Below are 19315 nucleotides of genomic sequence, written 5' to 3' on the forward strand. Positions count from 1 at the left end.
CGTAAAATGCATGACACAAAAATAAATGCTTGTATCTCAAGTATATTCTCTTTCTCTCTCTCTCGCTCTCTCTCTCTCGCGCGCGCGCGCGCGCTCAAACATTTATACACACGCTCATTTAATAACCGTAGCTTATTAGACTTTTTACAAAATATCACAAAAATCGCACCAGCCTTTGTTCGCAGCAGAAAAACCAAGTAATCTAAGAAGAATCACGTTTGAGCAACGATTCGTTGCTTGCCATCTCCTCGCGATCAACAGCCATCAATCACACCTTCACATCATCTTACATCTATTCTTCACACGAAACATCTTACTAATTTAATCATACAAAACTACTTCATTCAAGCCCTCGCTGAAAACGGAACAGCACGATCGTCAGAATGTTCGAAAAACTCAAAAGTTATTCACAAAAAAAAAGAGGAGGGAATCGTGCGCTCGTGGCCAGCACAAAGCGCAAGAGCCTCTCTGCACGGACGGCAGAGCACTGCAAAATCTAACCCTATTGTCTTTTATGAATTCATTCGTCTCTCAAAATTTCCCTCGAGCCAATTATTACATCGCGGATGTAAATCACGAGCTCAAAACCTGGTATCGAATACATAAAATATTTATAATTTTATCCATGTAGGTTATTTACAAACATTATTTACATTAGCTATTTATAAACGTTACTTGTAAACGTTAATCCAGCAAGATTCTTTAAATCGACGTTTGTCCCAATTTTTTAAACACACAAATATACATTTAGTGTTATTTGCCGAATTTCGAGAACATTTCTCCATATTAAAACAGTTTTTCAAGAATTGAAAAGAATGAGAGTTCTGATCGATATTTTGAGGTCTCTTAATCATTTTCGTTGTTGCCGTAAGACACAATTCCATATCTAACTAAGAATACCGTTCGTTCCCAGGCTAAACTTAAGACCAGACTTGGCGAATAAAAAACCTACTTTTCTCTAAACATACAATAACAAAGTTTTACGCTCGCTTCTACAAAATTGTTCATTCTTGTACTAGAAAATGTGCTTGATAATCGACCCGCGATCCAGCCAAAACAATGATTTTCCCTGAAACATTTAGTGTCACATTTGCTTCGTCATAGAGCTTCAAACTTTTGTCTTATGTCTATCTGCGCGATATAAATAAGCCAAACAGTACGTTTCAGGGCAACAGGAATCTTTTCGACTCTTCGAGTCGTGATGGACTCTATTAGAAATGTGTCATGAGTTATATATATATTTTTTTTTTTCGGGGGAAAACGTTTTTAGAGTGACGTTTTTCTCCAACTGGAAATATTACAAAAATGGTGAGCTCTCGATCTTTCGAGGCCTTGTTTCATTTAAGTAAAAGCAAGCAGTTTTGGTTATACTTGGAGTAAGTCTTTTTTTTTAAGTACTTGCTCAAGTTTCAGAGAAACGACTGACGCAAAATGACTTCCATGCCAAGATGATCCTGCGATGATTTCTGGATGAAACGTTATCAAACGTTTAAATTGTCCTCGCTCGACCTGAGAAGCTTTCTTTTCAAGAAGCTTTTCGAAAACATGTGCAGTGTATTAGTCGACAAATTGACAGATATTTATTAATTACAGCATTTCGCCTCATTTCGCTTCATCCTGCTCCATTGGTTCCTCGGAAACTTCACGGGAATGTTCTGGTGTGGTTCTGCAAATAGAGCAAAAGCTTTTTAAGAATTTCGTCAAAGAGGATTCGATTCGATTTCTTGGTTTTATATTAGGGTGCTCAATTATAATTTAAAAGTGCTATCGTTTAAATTTATACATTGTACGATTTTTTTTTAACTTCTGTGAGACTCTTACAGTTATATGATTTATGAAACTTAAAAAAGAAAAAAAAACGGGAGGTATTTCTTTTTTCTTTGAGAAAAAATCTGATAAGTTCGAAAGTTTTTTTTAAATGCCTTACATCCTAAAACTTTTACTCAAAGGGGAAAAAATCTATCCATATTTTATTTTTCATTCCAAAAGTATGTTAGACTATGCACAAGAAAAAACTCCGCTTCTTTTGCATTTTTCTGTTTTATTTCTTTTGCGGCTAAAATTTTTTAATTCTTAAACCCGTTTCTATTCTATTTTTTAAATCTTTTTGTAATAAAAAATGCTTTTTTTCATCCGGAAAAAAGTGAACTGCCGTGTATAAAAATAAAAACAGTTTCAGAAAAAAAAGAACAAAGAAAAATGTCGGTTGAAAGAAACAGTGAATGACAGTGAAGCACAAAATTTAAGAACCAAAAATGTCAATCATGAAAAATAATACTTATTTTATAAGTAACGTAGTTTTTAAACTTCGTTGGTTTATAGAAAATATAAAATACGAAGAAAACTTTATTTCCTTTAAATAACTTTAAGTAACATTGTTACTTCAAATCTGTTATTCTTAACATTTAACAACTTTGAGCCTATCAGACTTGTTTTTAAAGAAAAAAGAAATGTAACCTGTTTTTTCCCTGAAAAAAAGTTTTATAGATCATAATTATATCTTTAAACGTATTAAATCTTTTGCGATATCATTGAAATCTTTGTGAAATCTTTGTGAAATCTTTGAAACATTTGTGAAATCTTCTAAAATTTAATAATTGTGAAATCTTAAAATCCCTGTGAAGTTTCTGTGATATCATTTTACCTTGTTGTAATTTATTTTTTTAAAACATGATGCGATTAAAATTTAAACATTAAAAAAATATGGATTTTTTCATCACAAAATATTAAAATTTTGCTCATAAAAATAGTTCAAAATATAAAAAAGAAAAGACCAAACAAGTTTGGCTGCAAATTTTTTTCTTCTAATAATGCAGTTTTTAAAGTTGATATACATTTTAAGGGGAAAATTGAAAAAATATCGTTACCTTTATTTAAAATTGAAGATGAACGCAATAATGCAGTTTCTAGAATTTATAACATTGTTACTTTAAAATTTTTAATCTACCATTTTTTAACATTTTTAAATTTGGAGCTCATCAGCCTTTTTCTTAAAGAAAAAGAAATACGACCTCTTTTAAATGCTTTATAGAGCACAATTATAAGTTTAAACTTGTCGCAGATTTCCATGATATTATCAATATTCTATTAGAAACTACAAAAGATTAAAATCTTTGTGAAACTCAAAAATCGAGTAGTCAGCCCTTTGTTTTAGCCGGTAAGACGTTTAGAAAAAAAATAGTTTTTAAATGAGCACCCTATCTTACATGCATATATTTTATTTTATTATTAGCTAATAATTAAATTCTTACGTGAGATTTGTGGGCTGCTGCATGGATAAAGAGGCCATCGCAGACACGGTTTCCGTCTCGTCGTGCTCTTTCTGACCTGCTTCAATCGCGCTCATACCCACAGTGTGTGCAGCGAGTTTAACGCATGGCCAATGCGACATCTAAAATAAACAATTAAAAAAATATATATCAGTAAATCGCGGTGTACCAAGAAAATACAAGAGAAAAGTCAAATTCAGGGTGGCCGTTTTAATCGAAGAAAAAAATGCTCACTCATTTCCGGTTCGGAAACATTTTTAACGGTCAATAAAATAAGAAAATTTGAAAACATTTTTCCATTTGAAGTAATAAGAAAGAAAGTACAAATTAAAGCACTCAAAGTAGAACTCTTAATTTTCTAAATAATTAAAATTAAAGTTTAAAAGTTTTTAAATTAGAAAATTTTATATTCAAATCCTCTATAATGCAGACAAACAAACAAATTTAGAATTTTTAACTTTGATAAACTAGGGAATTTAAGGATTAGAATGCAGTACTAAAAATATAAATCCACGTTATCATTTTCACTGTTCTAAATTCAACAATCAATCATTGAACTTTAAAATTGTCAAAAATATATTTTTTAATCAATTTTAATCTAGAAACATTAAAAATGGAAAAATTAAAATTTTTTTACCCAACACTTCTGAAATTAGAAGTTAAATTATTCGAATTTGAGATAATGTAAATTTACTTGAAAAGCTCCACAATTTTATTTCAAAATCTTGAGAAGTCTAGAAGCTGTTTTACATTTCTTCAACATTTTTAAAGAACTTCTGATTGTATTTTTAAATAAATCGATTTTTCCAACATTTTTCAGTAAATCCGGCTTATTATGCGTATCAAAAATGTGAGTCATTTTAAGTTTGGAAAAGATTTAAAATTAATTTATAATTTTAAATGATTTAAAATAATTTAAACCAAGTTTGTATATCGACAAAATTAGGCTACTCGTACTAAAATTTCGGTGCAAATAGCTGCAAGCCTAATTTAAAACGAAATGTAGATTTCTGTAGATTTCTAATAAAAAATTTAGAAGATTTTCAAGAATTGTGAAAGGCTTCAAAAGAATAAACACATTTTCTAAAGATTCCTAGGAAAATTTTTAATAATTTTTCATGTGGAAAAATGATTTTAAGAGAATATTTTAAAAGATTTTAAGAGGCTTCCAAAATTGTCAAAAAAGAATCTGGAAGATCTTAAGGCAATCTTTAAAAATTTGCAGGATTTTCTAAAAATGGTAAGAAAAATTCGATTAATTAAAAAGATATTTATCGACTTTGTAGAAAATCCTGGAAAATAAAAAAAAAATCTTTTTAAATATTCTCTTAAAATAATTATTCAAAATGAGAAATCATTTCCAATTTTCCTTGTAATCTTAAGAGAATATTTTTTATTCTTTTGAAACCTTTTACAATTTTTAAAAAGCTTCTAAATTTTTAAAATGAAATCTGCAAAAATCTACATTTTGTTTTAACTTAGGCTGTAGCTATTTGAACCGAAATTTCAGCACAAATAGCCGAATTTTATCGATACACAAGCTTTGTTTAAATTATTTTAAATCATTTCCAATTTTTTACAAATAATAAGTATTTAATTGACATTTTTCAAATACAATAATTAAAAATGTAACGTTCAAAGTTTAGAAACTCTTCGACATTTGAACGATTCAGCAAGGCTTGTGAAACAATTAAGTTTCAAATTGTTTACTTTTAATATTTTGTTTCAATTTACTATCTATTATTTTCCTTAATTAAGAAGATTCAAATTGAATGGTTTAAACACTGAATATTTTAGACTAAACCAATATTAAAAATTTTAAAAAGCCTCTAATTACGATTATATTATTATGAGGCTATTTTTATGTTTTTATGTTTCAACTTCAAACGCTTTTAATTTTCAAATGTTTAAAGTCTTCAAAATTGCATTTCGAAACTCTTTAAATTAAAAATGCACGCTCAAAAATAAAAATCTAAAATGGATAATTTTTTAAGTAAACGATATTAAAATTACGCATTGTGAACTGAATGATATCATAATTGAAAAAGATAACAATTTAACCGATTGCTTTAAAAAACTGTTAAAATCGAACTTGGACAGATTTTTTTTTTAATTTGTCAAATTATCTAATTACCTGAATGGCGATAGTTTTTTGTAGCGTGTCAATTGCGTTTTGACAAGGCGCCCTCGTTAGCTCCTCCTCGCGAAGTGGCGTAGGATCATCGCCAAGTAAAGCTCTCACGCATTCTTGGGCCGAATCGCAAATCGCCGCAAGATCGTATCCGCCTTCCAAAGCAAGAACGACTTTTCCATCAGCCAGAGTGAGCAGTTCCTGCGTCATTCGACCGAAACAAGCTGGACTGACTTTGTAACCACCCAGGGGCGCTGGATGACCAATAGCCGCGTCGAAACCGGCCGAAACGATCACCACGTCCGGGTCGAACTCCTTGGCAATGGGCATCACAACTGTGCGAAATGCCGCGAGGTACTCAGCGTCTCCCATCGGAGGATTTAGCCCACCTGACCAGGCTACATTCACATTATAACCCACACCCTCGCCTGTTCCGCTTTCCGTTGGACCACCGGTTCCCGGGAAAAAGTTTCCATCGTCGTGCCTATGTATCGAGACGTACAAAACTCTCGGGTCGTCGTAAAACATCTGCTGAGTTCCATTCCCATGATGAACGTCCTGCAAAAATCAAGAGAGATTTTTATCATCAACGTTAGTTTTATAAATCTTAATAAGATTCTAAAGAGGATTCTAAAGATCCAATTGAAACTTCAAATAAAAATCTAGACTATTTATCGGTAAAAGTTTATAATAATAATAATTACGCAATACTCATTTCCATATTATGTAAATATTAAAAATATTAACTTTTGAACTATTGTAAAAGTGATTTCAGACTTCACAACTCAGAATGTTCTCAAAACGGGGAAAAATCGGGTGACATTTCAAGAAAATAGAGGAATAAATTATTTTAAATAATATTAATGTAGGTACCATTTTCTGAAAGTGTTAAATTGAAATGTGTAGCATTTTCAACAAAATAATTGAATTTTCAACAAAAAAAGATGAATACAAAAAATTGAAATTTTTACGTACAAATTGGATTTTTTTTTAGAAAACATTCGACCCGGAATGATGAATTTTTAACGAAAAAGTGCATTTTCAAACAAGAAAGATGAATTTTCAACCAAATAGTAGAAAATTCAATGAAACACTTGCGTTGACAATCATTTAGTTGAACTTTTAAACAAAAATACGAATTTCGTAGAAGACAGTTGAATTTTCAATCCAGAAAAGGGCTAATTTTCTGTACAAAAAGATAAGAGCCCAACGAAAATTCAAATTTTCAACAAAATAATTAATTTTTTAACAAGAGTCTTGAAGTTTTAACAAAATAATTAAATTATCAACCAAATAGTTGAACTTACATGCCAAAAAGGGGAATCTTTTAAAAGAGTTACATTTTTAAATTAAAATTATTTCTTGAAAAAATTTTTAACTAACAAAGATGAATTTTACACCAAAGGAGATGACTTTTACACAAAAACATGAATTTTCAATCCAAAAAGTTCAATGTTCAACAAAACAGTTGAATTTTTGAACAAAAATATGTATTTGTAAGAAAATAGTACAATTTTAAACTAAATAGTAAAATTTTTAACCAAAAGAGATTAATTCTGTCCGAAAAATATAATAGTAGACTTTTAAATGACAAAGAATTAACTTTGAACCATAAAAGATGAATTTTTAACAACAAAAGAAACTTGACTTTGCTACAAAAAGAATACATTTTTTACACAAAAGGGCGAAATTTCTATTCAAAAAGGTGAATTTTCAACAAAACTGTTGAATATTCGACCAAAAAATAAGACTTTCGAAGAAAATAGTTTAGTTTTCTACATAAAGATGAGAATTTGCAATAAAAAGAGATGAATTCTGCACCAAAAATATAATATTGAACTTTTCAATTAAAAATAACTAACTTTTAACCAAAAAATGTGACTTTTCAACCAAGCAGTTAAATGTTCAACCCAGAAGATGAAGTTTCTATTAAGAAAGACGAATATACAACAAAAAACATCAATTTTCAACCAGTAATGGAATAGTTAAATTTTCAGTTATAAAAATTATTTTTACACAAAATATTTAAATCTTCAACCACGAAAATTAATGTTTAACAAAGAAGTTCAATCTTAAACCAGGTAGTTGAATTTTTAATCAAAAAGTATGATTTCTAGAATCAAAATTTAGTAGTTGAATTTTTTAATTAATAATGATCAATTTTCAACTAAGATTAGAATACCTATTTAAATTTTCAATCAAAGAGATGAATCTCCTAAAACAAAACAAAAACAAAACGGATTTTCAACAAAATAGTTCCATATTTAAACAAATAGTAGAATTTGTAACCAAGATATGAATTCTGAACCCAAAAAAAAATATTAGTAGACTTTTCAATTAAAAAGAATGAACTTTCAATACAAAATAGTTTGATTTTCTTATTGGGTTCTATTAATTAGGTTCTCATTCAAGTGAAAAAATGGCATAAAGAGGAATTTTCTGTGATTTAATTAACCGCAATACGAATTCTGCATCAAGAAGAAACTGATGTTATTTCAGAATATAAATATTGACGTTCCACAAGAGAAGGGCCCATTTTGTCGATTATATTTTAAAGAGATATTGGCGTTTTTGTGATCCAGAATCCTAAATATAGATTTTGCATTATCTAAAGGAAATCCTACTTTAATCTGTACCTTATTTGGTTGAAATAATCCCTAAATTACCGGAAGTGGATACATTTTATATCTGAAGACCAAATATATAATACCTAAACTTATTGCACTCTTAAACTTCAAATCAGTTTTTCTTAAAAATCAATTTTCAATATATTAATCTGAAAATGATGTTTTAGTTCTAAAATATAAAAAAAATTTATATTTGACCGGTCCATCAACACAAACTTCAAATTCATAAAAATATAGTATAAAAGGAACATTCATTCTTGAACGAAACACGAACTTTGAAATCTTAAATATAAAATTACCTTCGACATTTTGACAACGATGGTTGGTAACCCTGAGTACAACCAATTTTTTTTTAAGCAAGACGATATTTATTGTAAGTTAAAAACAAATCTGAAAAATTGCCGCTTTTTTAGGGTATTTCCTGATACTCGAAATTCCAGACTAATCAGAAATCGATTTTGTTGAGTTCTTAAGCCTCCTTGTGCAATTTGTTGAATAATTTGGTTTTTTAAAGTTTATGTTGGTTAAAAAAATGTACTTTCAAATAGTGGAGAATTTTATTTACCCAATCCAGAATCATTATCCTCCGCGTGTCCAGTTTCTGTTGCAATAATTTGGCTGCGATGGCGACAGAATTGAAGAAGCAGAAGCCCATCGCTTGATTTGTTTCCGCGTGGTGTCCTGGTGGCCTGACGACGGCGAAGCCATTCTTGATGTCTCCCATGGCGGCTTTGAAAGCGAGATCGACCACGCATCCGACTGCCATTCTTGCAGCGGGCGCGGTGTGCAATTCGTTCCACGTTGTGTCTGAATCGACACCGACACCTCCACAGGGCAATCGCACGAAACTTTTAATCGGCAACTGAGAGAGCTTCGACATGTCCAGCTTCTGTCGATTTAGTGGATTCGTGCCTGCAATTAAAATCATTTTATTAGACTTCAGGCCCTTGATACAATGCAAAAAGTAAATATTCGACGGCTGAGGATTAGAGTGGTAACAGGGTGTCTACACAAATCTTAGAATTAAATTCCCTGATGATTCCAGGTTTTTTCCAGGTATCATTTTTCATAATACAGAACCATTCAAATATTTCGAGATTTTTTAAACAATTGACTCGGAATATGTATACAGTATCGCGAGTTTATTATAAATAATGTTTTTTTTTTAAATAATTTTCACAGGATTCAATTAATATGTTTAATTCAAAACGATTTGACAGATTTAAAAGATGAATTTGTAACCAAATAGTTGAATTTTTATACAAAAGTATCAATAGTCTACCAAAAAAGACGATTTTTAAACAAAATAAATTAATTTTTAACGAAAAAGTTGAAATTTCAACAATTTAGTTGAGTTTTTGAACTAGAAAAATCATTTTTCAGGCAAAAATGTAATAATTACATTTTTGGTTAAAGATTAATTTTAGAAACCATTGCAACCAAAGTGATGATTCTTTAACTAAAATTACGAATCTTTAACTGGAATAGATGAATTTCGAACAAAAAGATGAACTTTTAACTAAAATGATGAATATTTAATAGAAACAATTGATTCTTAAACTATAAAAGGAAAATATTCAACCGAATAGTTAAAAATTGAACTAATAAAGATCAGCGAATTTTAAACAAAAAATACTAGGTTTTTACCAACTTCAATCTTTCAAACACAAAAAAATACATACATTTTCAACTGAAATTATCAATAATTAACTGGAACACTTGAATAGTTAAAAAGATAATTTTTAAACTAAAATGGTGATTCTTAAACTGAAATACATTAATTTTAAATCATAAAGATAAATTTTTAACAAAAAATATTTACTTTTAATTCGTCAAATAAAAAAAAAACGAACTTTTGAACAAAAAGCTTAATTTACTACAAAAAAGTTTGATCTTCAATGACATACATGTATTTTAATTTAAAAAGGTCCAATTTTCAGCCATGTATAGTTAAATTTTCGACTAAAAGAGACCAATTTTCAACCTTACAATTAAATTTAGCAGTAAAAAAGATCCGTTTACAACTAGAAATGAAATGGTGAAATATTCAGTTTAAAAAATTGTTTTTTCCGCCGAAAAGCATTTTTTTTAACCAACGTGATACAGTTTTCACTAAAATGATGAATTGACAACTGAAATAGTTGAATTAAAAACCAACTTGATTAAGTTCTACTAATAAAAACGAATTTTCAACTGAAAAACATAATTTGTTAACCAAAAATTACCTAAATTTTTAGTTAAGAACATTAATGTTCAATCCAAAAAATGAATTTCTAACTAAAATAATAGAATATTCAAAGGAAATATTTACAATCGGAATTGATAAATTATCAGCAAAAAAATTAATTTTTCAACCAAAGAGATGCATTTTTAATTAATTAAAGTTATTAATCTTCAGCCAAGAAAATTAATTTTTAGCAAAAGAGATTAACGTTCAACCAAGTAATTAAATTTGCATACCAAAAAAGTTGAATTCTGTACAAAAATGTCGTAGTTGATATTTCAACTAAAACAGATTTTAATTTGTAATTAAAAACAGTTGAATTTTCAACTAAGAAAGATTTTTCAGTTAAGAGAGAGTAAACATTTGCAATCAAACTGTTTAATTTTGAAGCAAAAAGATAAAAGAATCAAATTAATTACTACTTAGATTTTCAACTAAAAACTGTCAATTTTTAAACAAAAGTAGAGTAGTTAAATTTTGAGTCACAAAAATAAAGAATTATTGTCGTCCAATGTTATATTTTGCAATTTAAAGAAAATTAAGAACGCCTTCAAAAAAATTCCCTAACTTAAAAAAAAAAAAATCCCTAACATTTCCAGATTTTTCCAGGTATATCAAAATTCCCTGACAATAATTCCAGGTTTTCCAGGTTTTCCAGTTAGGGTAGACACCCTGGATAATTTGGAAATATAGTTTGAAATCAACTGGAATGGAGTGCTCGAAATGATCGAAAGTCAGGAGACTGAAATTCTCAGCAGTTGAGGTCCAGACTGACTGTAGAAGAAAGTCTGTGCTCAGTGCAGATTAGCTACTAACTGGTGCTTTGACGTCAACAAGGAAGATATCTTCGGTAAGTCTCACCGAATAAAAGAGTGTGTGCCTCGCTGTGGCAGGTCTGGATTTCCTCGAGAGTGGCCTTTCGAGATCGCACACGATCGCAGCGCTGCAGCAATCCGGTTTCAGATAACCTGGCCCAAACGCTCTGTAATCTGCCGCCATGTTCAGGGTGACCCCTCACAGTTTCACCACAGACGCAGGCGTGTTTCAACATCAGGGGATCGTAGGCTAGACCGGTGGTTGGTCGGTGCGGCGAGCCTCGGGCAAACACGTCTCCTCCACCTCCTTGAGGCCCTGCAAAAATCATCATTCATTATTATCAATCAACATCTTCTTCTTGTCAAGGCTATTTCGTTAGACTTCGTTGGACGCCACGTCAAATAATGAATGTGCACATATGTCTATAAAATCTCACACCTTAACCCGTAGTGGTGGCTATGAAAAAAAAAACAAATTTTAGAAATCGAATTTGAAACTATGTGAAAAAGTAGTGTATTGGGACCCTAAAAAAGTATAAATTATTTGGTGTCGATTGATTAAGGCTGTCTGAGTGCCCGTTATGAAGATATGTTTGAAGAAATTATAATTTTCATAGATTTGATATTATTGTGTATTGCCATATTATTTAACGTTTTTCGGGGTCTTCCTCATCTCCATAAATGCAGATAGTCCTTTAATGAATGTTCTCTAGGAAATAATTTAGAATTAGTAGATTCCAGTTTTCATAAAACATTTTTAAAATCTAAAGAAACGTCGGGACACTTATTTTAGATATTTGAGGCTTTTCTACTCATGCTATCACACTAGGAAAAAAAGAATTTGAGTTGCTTGAAAATAGATAATAGGAGCAAATACAAAAATCGGTTTTTTTAATTTACTGTGCTTACTTTTATTAATTTTCAAGAATATCAAATATTTTTCTACTATATTTGTGTGAGTATAAAAGTCTCAAACATCAGAAATAATTCTCCCGACGTTTCTGTATATTCAAAGTGTTTTTGTTTTGTTTCAAAACAGGGGCCTACTCTAAATATAAATTATTTTCTGTAGAAGATTCATTAAAAAACTGTCAGAATATTTGAAGATGATGAAGCCTCCGAAAAACATTTTAAAAAATGAAACACAATCATTTCAAATCTATAAAATTATAATTTTTTCAAACATATTTTTATAAAGCACTCTCTCAGAAGGCCTTAATCAATTGAACCAAGTAATTTATCCTTTTTTAGGTTCCCAATATACTACTTTTTCACATAGTTCCAAATTCAATTTCTTAAATTTGGTTTTCTGGACCAACCCTATTAATTAAAAAAATAAAATAATAAATTATTAATTGCTAGTAATAAAGAGTAATAACATTACTAGTAATTATTAATTATCATTAATTAGTAATAATTAGTAATTATTATTCAATTATACCATTTTTCTTATAAAAAAAGTTTTTTCACTTTATTTTACCAATTCGAAATTGACCTATTTGATTTTTACGGATTTCATGAAAATAGATAACTTCAAACTGTAAAATAAATATACTTTTTCCGAATCTCGTTATAATACTATTTTTTCTTAAAACTATACTATTTTGAGAGAAAAACGCAGGAAATTTTTTTGCTCAATATCAAAAATTGAATTTTTGATGAATATTTTTGTGAAGAGGGTCCAATTTCTTGAGAGAAAAAAAATGGTTTCTCGCGTTTTTCGAACATAAAAAATGTTAAAAGGAACAAAAATTGGATTATTAAGTAGAAGTCTTAAACTTAATTTCAATTCAAGATTTGAGTCGATACATAAAAACCAGTGTGACCAATAATGATTAATAGTGTCTTAAAATTTTCAGGTATTAAACTTACGTGTAGTCCCTGACCGAAAGTTTTCTAACTGAACAGGTTTAAAATATGCAAAAATGAACTAAAACGTTCAATTAAAATGTCATTATTTATTCTATAAATTATTAAAATTCATATTTTCAGTTGAAAAGTATACTATTAGATTTCTAGTTAAGAATTCATTTTTTTCTTCTAAAAACGGTATTATTAATTAAAAATCAAATTATTTTGTTGAAACTTCAATCATTCTTTCAAGTCATACTTCTTTGTTGAAAAATCGTCTTCTCGGATTGAAAAATGCACAAAAGGTGCATATTTAAAAAAATGATCAAACTTTTAAAAAAAAATTTCATTTTTTTTTAATTTTCAAAGTGTTGAAAAGCATAAAACCTTTTTAATTTTTATCGAAATTAAAAATGTTATTAGGATGATCTTCAAATATTTTTTTTGTATTTTTTAGTTTTCAAAATTTTGAAAAGTATATAATTTATCTAATTTTCATCGAAATTAAAAATTAAACTTTGAAAATGTTCTACATTTTTTATTTTTGGTTGGAAATATTTAGCTGACGAACATAAACTTCATTTTTTTGCCTTTAAAAGTGTATCAAAGGCTGACTCGATTAGAAAAATTCTTAAAAAGTTCAAGACTTAAAGAAATTAATTAAAAAACTTAAATCAAAAATAGAATAGTTACATTTTCAGTTACACCAATTAATTTTAAGCTAAAAAACAAACCAATTTTCCACAAAATAGTTAAATTTTAAACAAAAACAAATTTGAAACTAAATGAAGAATCTTTATATACAAAAAAATGAATTTGTAACCGAATTGAAAATTAAACTGTTTTAGTTAAAGATTCAAGAATGTAAAAAAATATTTTTATGGGGATTTGGTTTGAAAATTAAACTATTTTTACTGAAAATTAATTCTCTTAAATGAAAATTTAACTACTGCCTTTTCAGTTTAAAATGTATCTTTTTTAGTCAAAAAATAAAACTATTAACTAACAAATTTTAGAAACGAAATAAAACATAAACTAATATTAATTAAAGAAAATGTTGAATAAAAGCACATCCATTGTTCAAACTATTTAATTCAGAATTAATGTCATTTTCAAAAAAAATTCATCTTTATTTATAGAAACCTAACCTTCTTGTTAAAAAATGCAGGTGCTTCCTTCAAAACGTATGTAATTTGTTGAAAATTTCGTCTTTTCTATTAGAAAATTAATCTTCTTGGTTAAAAATTCAACAACTTAGTTAAAAACTGATGTATTTTGCTGAAAATTCATTTTTTTTTTTTTTTTGTATAAAATCAATCTTCTGAATTGAAAATTCATCCTTTTGTTGAAATATTTAACCTGTTTGGTCAAAAATTTAACTGTTTTGTAGAAATCTCATCATGTTAGTTAAAAAAACAACTATTTTTTTAAAAATTAATCTTTTTTTTTAGGATTTAACTATTTTATTAGTAAAGTCCTTTTTCATTCAGTTCGTCTAACGTTATTTTTGGATGACCCCTAAATAAATTCACGAAAAAATCTAATCATCAAGAATTACCTAAGATAGGGGGGGGGGGGGGGGGGGGGGGGGGGGTCCAAAATGTGCGGACCCTAAAAATGGGGATAAATGGTTCAAAATTTCGGAAAAAAAAACTTTTCGTAATTTGCGCACATCCCCTAATCAATTATGAGAAAATAGAGTGTTTAGTGTCATTTTTTTCGAAAAGATAGCAAAATCATTTAATCACTGAAAACAAGTGTAAAATTATGTCAATAGTGTGGTGAGCTCAAAACCTGAAAGATTGAGTCAGCAAAATCTTACCTAAATGTACTAGAGGACTAGAGAGCGTCCTGGAAAGTGGCCTCGCAGTTTGTATACTCCTACTGCCCGAGTAGGTCGTGGATTCATTCTGTAGAGTGTGTCGCATCATAAGATCCCTCTGCTGCTGTAAAAATTGTTCCCGATCCCTTTGCTGCTTGGAGATCTCACTCTCCTCCGGCAGGTCCTTTTTCCCGGTCAGATCTATCACTTCTGACTCCTCGCTCTCAGGAGCCTCGTCCAGCTGATTCGCCTGTCCCCTGGATCCAACACGAGTTAGAACCGTCTGACGGATCTGCTGTTTCAGGTAATTGTGTGCTTGCTGCTGCTGATCATGCAATTGCTTCTCAGCCAGGTACTCTTCATAGTGAGTCGGTGGTGCTATCATACCACTCTGGAGCATTGGATGCCCCAGAGGCAAAGGGGCGGATTGTGTTCTACCTAAAACACCAGCAACGGGGAAGAAGAAGAAATGTTAGATTTCAATCTTCAATTAAGCATTTTAAGGCCTTTCGAACTCTTCACCGTATCCAATATTGTGTACTGAGCCATTCAAGTGTTTCGAATTTTTTTAAATAATAGACTGGGAATACGTGTATAATTTCGCCAGTTTATTATAAATGATGTATACTATTCGTAAATAAATAGAACTTTCTTTACATAATTTTACAATAACTGTTTTTTTTAAGTTGTGAAAACAAATTATATGACAAGCTATTCTTAGATATCTTATCACCATCGAATTACTAAATAAACCAATAATACTGAAAAGATAATTAATCATATCATGAATTTGTTCCGAAAGTTGATGAATGAAAAGAAGGGAGATAATGATATTTCTCACGAGAATAGGGAAATATGTTCTTTCAAGTAGAATCAATTTAAATACTATATTACGTTCAATTGAAATGCTTTAATTAAAAATATTACATTTTCAACATGATAAATTAATTTTTAACTGATTGATTGGATTTTCAAGTAAAAAAAGAAACTTTTTTCAACCAACAAACACCATTTTTAAACAAAATACATGAATTTTCAACCAACAGTTGAATGTTGAGAATTAAAAGATCAATCTTCAACCAGAACTGGAATACTTAAATATTCACTTAAAAAAATAATTCAACCAAAAAAGGAATTTAAAGAAAAAGTTAAATTTTCAACTTAAATATCAATTTTCAACTAAAATGAAAAATCTTCAACTTGAATAGTTCAATTTTTTTAGCCGAAAAAATGAACTGTCACCTAGAACAATGAATCTTTATCAGTAATACTTAACTTTTCAACCAAAAATGGTTGAATTTTCTATTAAAGAAGATCAATTTTGGATAAAAAAGTTAAACTTTCAAAAAGAAAAAAAAAAGAAATTTGTAATCAAAGATGGAATACTTATATTTTTAGTGGAAAAAAATTAATTTTTAATTGAAATAAGTAACCGATTAGAAAAAAAAGTTAAATTGTTAACCACAGTGATGAATTTTTAAATAAAATAATGAATCTTTAACACGAATAGTTAAATGTGAACTAAAAAGATACATTTTGAACAAAATACATGAATTTTCGAGTAAATAAGATAACATATAAATCTTTAATTGAAATGTGGAATAAATGAATTTTCATTTAAAAATCTAACCTTTTAAATAAAATCATGCATCGTCAATTGAAATAGTTCAATTATAAACCAAAAATATGAACTTTTAACCAAGAAGATTAATTTTCTACCAAAAAATAAAAATTTTAAGTTTATATTTGCAGTTAAAAAACTAAATTTTCAACTAAACAGATTAATTTTCAACTATATTAATGGCATATTCAACTGAATTAATTAAATTATCATTTAAAAATTTAATTTTCAACAAAATAATTAAATTTTCCACCAAAGAGAAGAATTTTCAATTAAAAATATAAATCTTCAGCCCAGGAAATTAATTTTTAGAAAAGAGTATATCATTCAACCGAGCAGTTGAATTTTCAAAGATGAATTCTCACCAAAAATTTAATAATTGACATTTCAATGTAAAAATATTTGTATTCTTAATCAAACACAATAGAATACAATTAAAAAGGACGAATGTCTACCTAACAAACATTTTGCAGTCAACAGAGAAAAAAAATCAACCAAACTGTTGATTTCTCAACAACAAAGCTGTATTTGTAACACAGAAGATTAATTATCAACAAAAAACATGAATTTTCAAACAAATAGTTCAATTATTTAAGTAAAAAAAGATAAATTTCCAACAAAAATACACAAAAGTGGAATCTTTCAATTTCCATAAAAAGTTTTTTGTCGGTGAAACGGGGTAAACTTCAATAATAATTCATAATTATTTTGCAAGATTTCGTCAGCTCACTCAGTATCAGGTCTTCAGACTTATTATTTACCTGAATAATTATATTTTTTAAATTAGATAAATCGTTAAATCCAGTAATTTAAAACTACTTTTGCAAATGAAAAAAACATTGCTGTTTATTTTTTCAGTATAATTAAAAAAAAATTAAACGAGCTTTCGAAAAAACTCCCTGATTGTAAACAGAAATCCTAGACTTTTTCAGGTTTTTCTAGGTATACGAAAATTCCCTGACAATTCCAGGCGAGTAGAAACACTGAATTTATTTTCCAAGGACCTTAAGGGCACGTGAGACCTCTCGGAAGTAAAATGTCCTGATAATAAAGAGAATCGCGATAATTTTCTGGTTTTTTCACCAGCGTGGGTTTCGACGATTTTTCGAAAAGGACTGTATTCCGAGATCATTTCACGACAATAAAACTTGGTGAACAAAGAGTGAACATACTACCTAAAGTCCGGTGACCAGCCTTAAGCAGTCGTGCGTGTGCTACTTGAGTGTCCGTAATTGGATTTCCGTGGTACATTGGATGCTGCCTATTGCCTATCGCTTGCTCCAAATTTTGCATTTGCTTGTGAACGTACGTTGGCTCGCCTTCAATGACTGTGAGGGATGGGTAGAATGGCAAAGTCCCGGGCAACATTTGACCGGTAAGTGGCATCCCTAAACGGGCGGTGAACGCTGCTCTGACCTCAGCTTCTGAGACTGGTGCGAGTTTCGTACCACTCTGAAAATTCCCATAATTACATTAACCTTCCAATAACTCCTGGGTGGTCACACAAGACTCGACAAAAATTCAAGTGCATATTTAAAAAAAAAATCTCCAAATGAACGAATCTAATGTAGAACCATTCTAAATTTGAACCGTTTAAATTTGAAAATTAAACATTCAAAGTTAAATAACTTCAGACTCAAACGTACAATGTAAATATTTCATGTACAATTTAATAAAAATTTACTTTGGGTTCATTTTTGCTTCAAAATTAATATTTTGAAAATCACAATAAAGGGAACAATAATTGTTTTTTTTTAGAAAAATATTTCTGTCAAAAAGTGTGATTTTTCACTGTATAATATGTAAATTCCATCTAAAACACTTTGTTTCCGATAAAGATTTATTTTTATTATCCAGTAAATACTTTAAAATCCAAAAAAATTGTTAAAACATTTTTATGCACAAATTAAAATGCATCTTTAAAATGCATCTATAAAATCGTGCCTATTCTTTCTAGTTCGGCATTTTGTCACCAGGTGGCGTATCGCAGTTTAACCATATCCAATAAAAAAATCGAAGATTTCAAAAGTAGACTATCTCCAGATGAAAAATATTTAAAATTGTACAATTTCAAGGTAGAAGCCATCAAGATTGAGCAATTTCGATTTTGAGACGTTCAAACGAAAAAATAATCCAAACTGAACACGTTCAAATCGAGTTCATTCAGAATTAAAACATTCTAAACACACTTTTTTGGCGTTTCGTATTGTCCAATCTGTCCAACGTGTCGTGCTTTTTCAGAAAGTGAAAAAATGGAATCTTACTATTTTTAATTAAATAACAAAGTTACTCAAAACACTATCCCAAGACGTAGCCTTCATCGACTATAATGGATGACAAAAAGTAGCATCAGTCGCATAAAATTACAAAAAAAGTCGCAGGGTACATAAATCTTCTGGATTTTTACATATTCTTTGCACAATTCAAATGAGGGCTCATAAATTTGATAAATTTTGAACTTGAAATTACTCAATAAATATTGCTTTGAATATTGCATTTTCAAGAAAAGAATTGAATTTTCAACCATAAGATACAAATTTTTAAGAAAGAAGTTGAGTTTTTAAGTTAAAAAATCAAATAGTTGAGCCTTCAATCAAAAGAGAAGAATTTTCAACAATAAAAATTGAACATCAACTGATCAGTTGAATTTTCAAGCCAAAAAGAGGAATTTTTCAGAAGACTGTTGAGTTTTTAATAAACAAGTACATTTCCAGCCAAAAAAAAAAGACAAATTTTCAATAAAAAATATGACTTTTCTACTAAAAATATGATTTATCAATCGAAAAGAAAGAATTTTCTATAAAAAATAGACAAATGTTCCAGAAAATATTTAAATTTTCGACAAAAAAATATGATTTTGAACAATCCACCCCAAGCGAAGAACCTCACGAAGCCGTTATGTAAGGTTCCCCACTTGGGTCCATTAACAAAGACCTTGGCTATTAATGGACCCAA

At 29.2% G+C, this 19315-nt stretch overlaps 1 protein-coding gene across 14 annotated transcripts in view; it reads right to left on the reverse strand.

Moving 5' to 3' along the window:
- Positions 1-19315, reverse strand: part of LOC117175701 (histone deacetylase 4) — a 375256-nt gene continuing 355941 nt past the window's right edge. For 10 of the 14 annotated variants that reach the window (XM_033365457.1, XM_033365456.1, XM_033365460.1 and 7 more), the window contains 7 exons: positions 17533-17812; positions 14740-15186; positions 11113-11382; positions 8593-8939; positions 5404-5958; positions 3252-3391; positions 1-1666 (listed from right to left, as the gene is read on the reverse strand). In XM_033365457.1, the coding sequence (XP_033221348.1) occupies positions 1603-1666; positions 3252-3391; positions 5404-5958; positions 8593-8939; positions 11113-11382; positions 14740-15186; positions 17533-17812 (2103 nt within the window). In that variant the 3' untranslated portion in view covers positions 1-1602. The remainder of the gene's footprint in view (positions 1667-3251; positions 3392-5403; positions 5959-8592; positions 8940-11112; positions 11383-14739; positions 15187-17532; positions 17813-19315) is intronic. The other 4 variants (XM_033365455.1, XM_033365450.1, XM_033365452.1 and 1 more) reach the window with 3 other exon arrangements.

This window comes from Belonocnema kinseyi, chromosome 6, assembly GCF_010883055.1.
Source record: "Belonocnema kinseyi isolate 2016_QV_RU_SX_M_011 chromosome 6, B_treatae_v1, whole genome shotgun sequence".
NCBI classification, from domain to species: Eukaryota; Metazoa; Arthropoda; class Insecta; order Hymenoptera; family Cynipidae; genus Belonocnema; species Belonocnema kinseyi.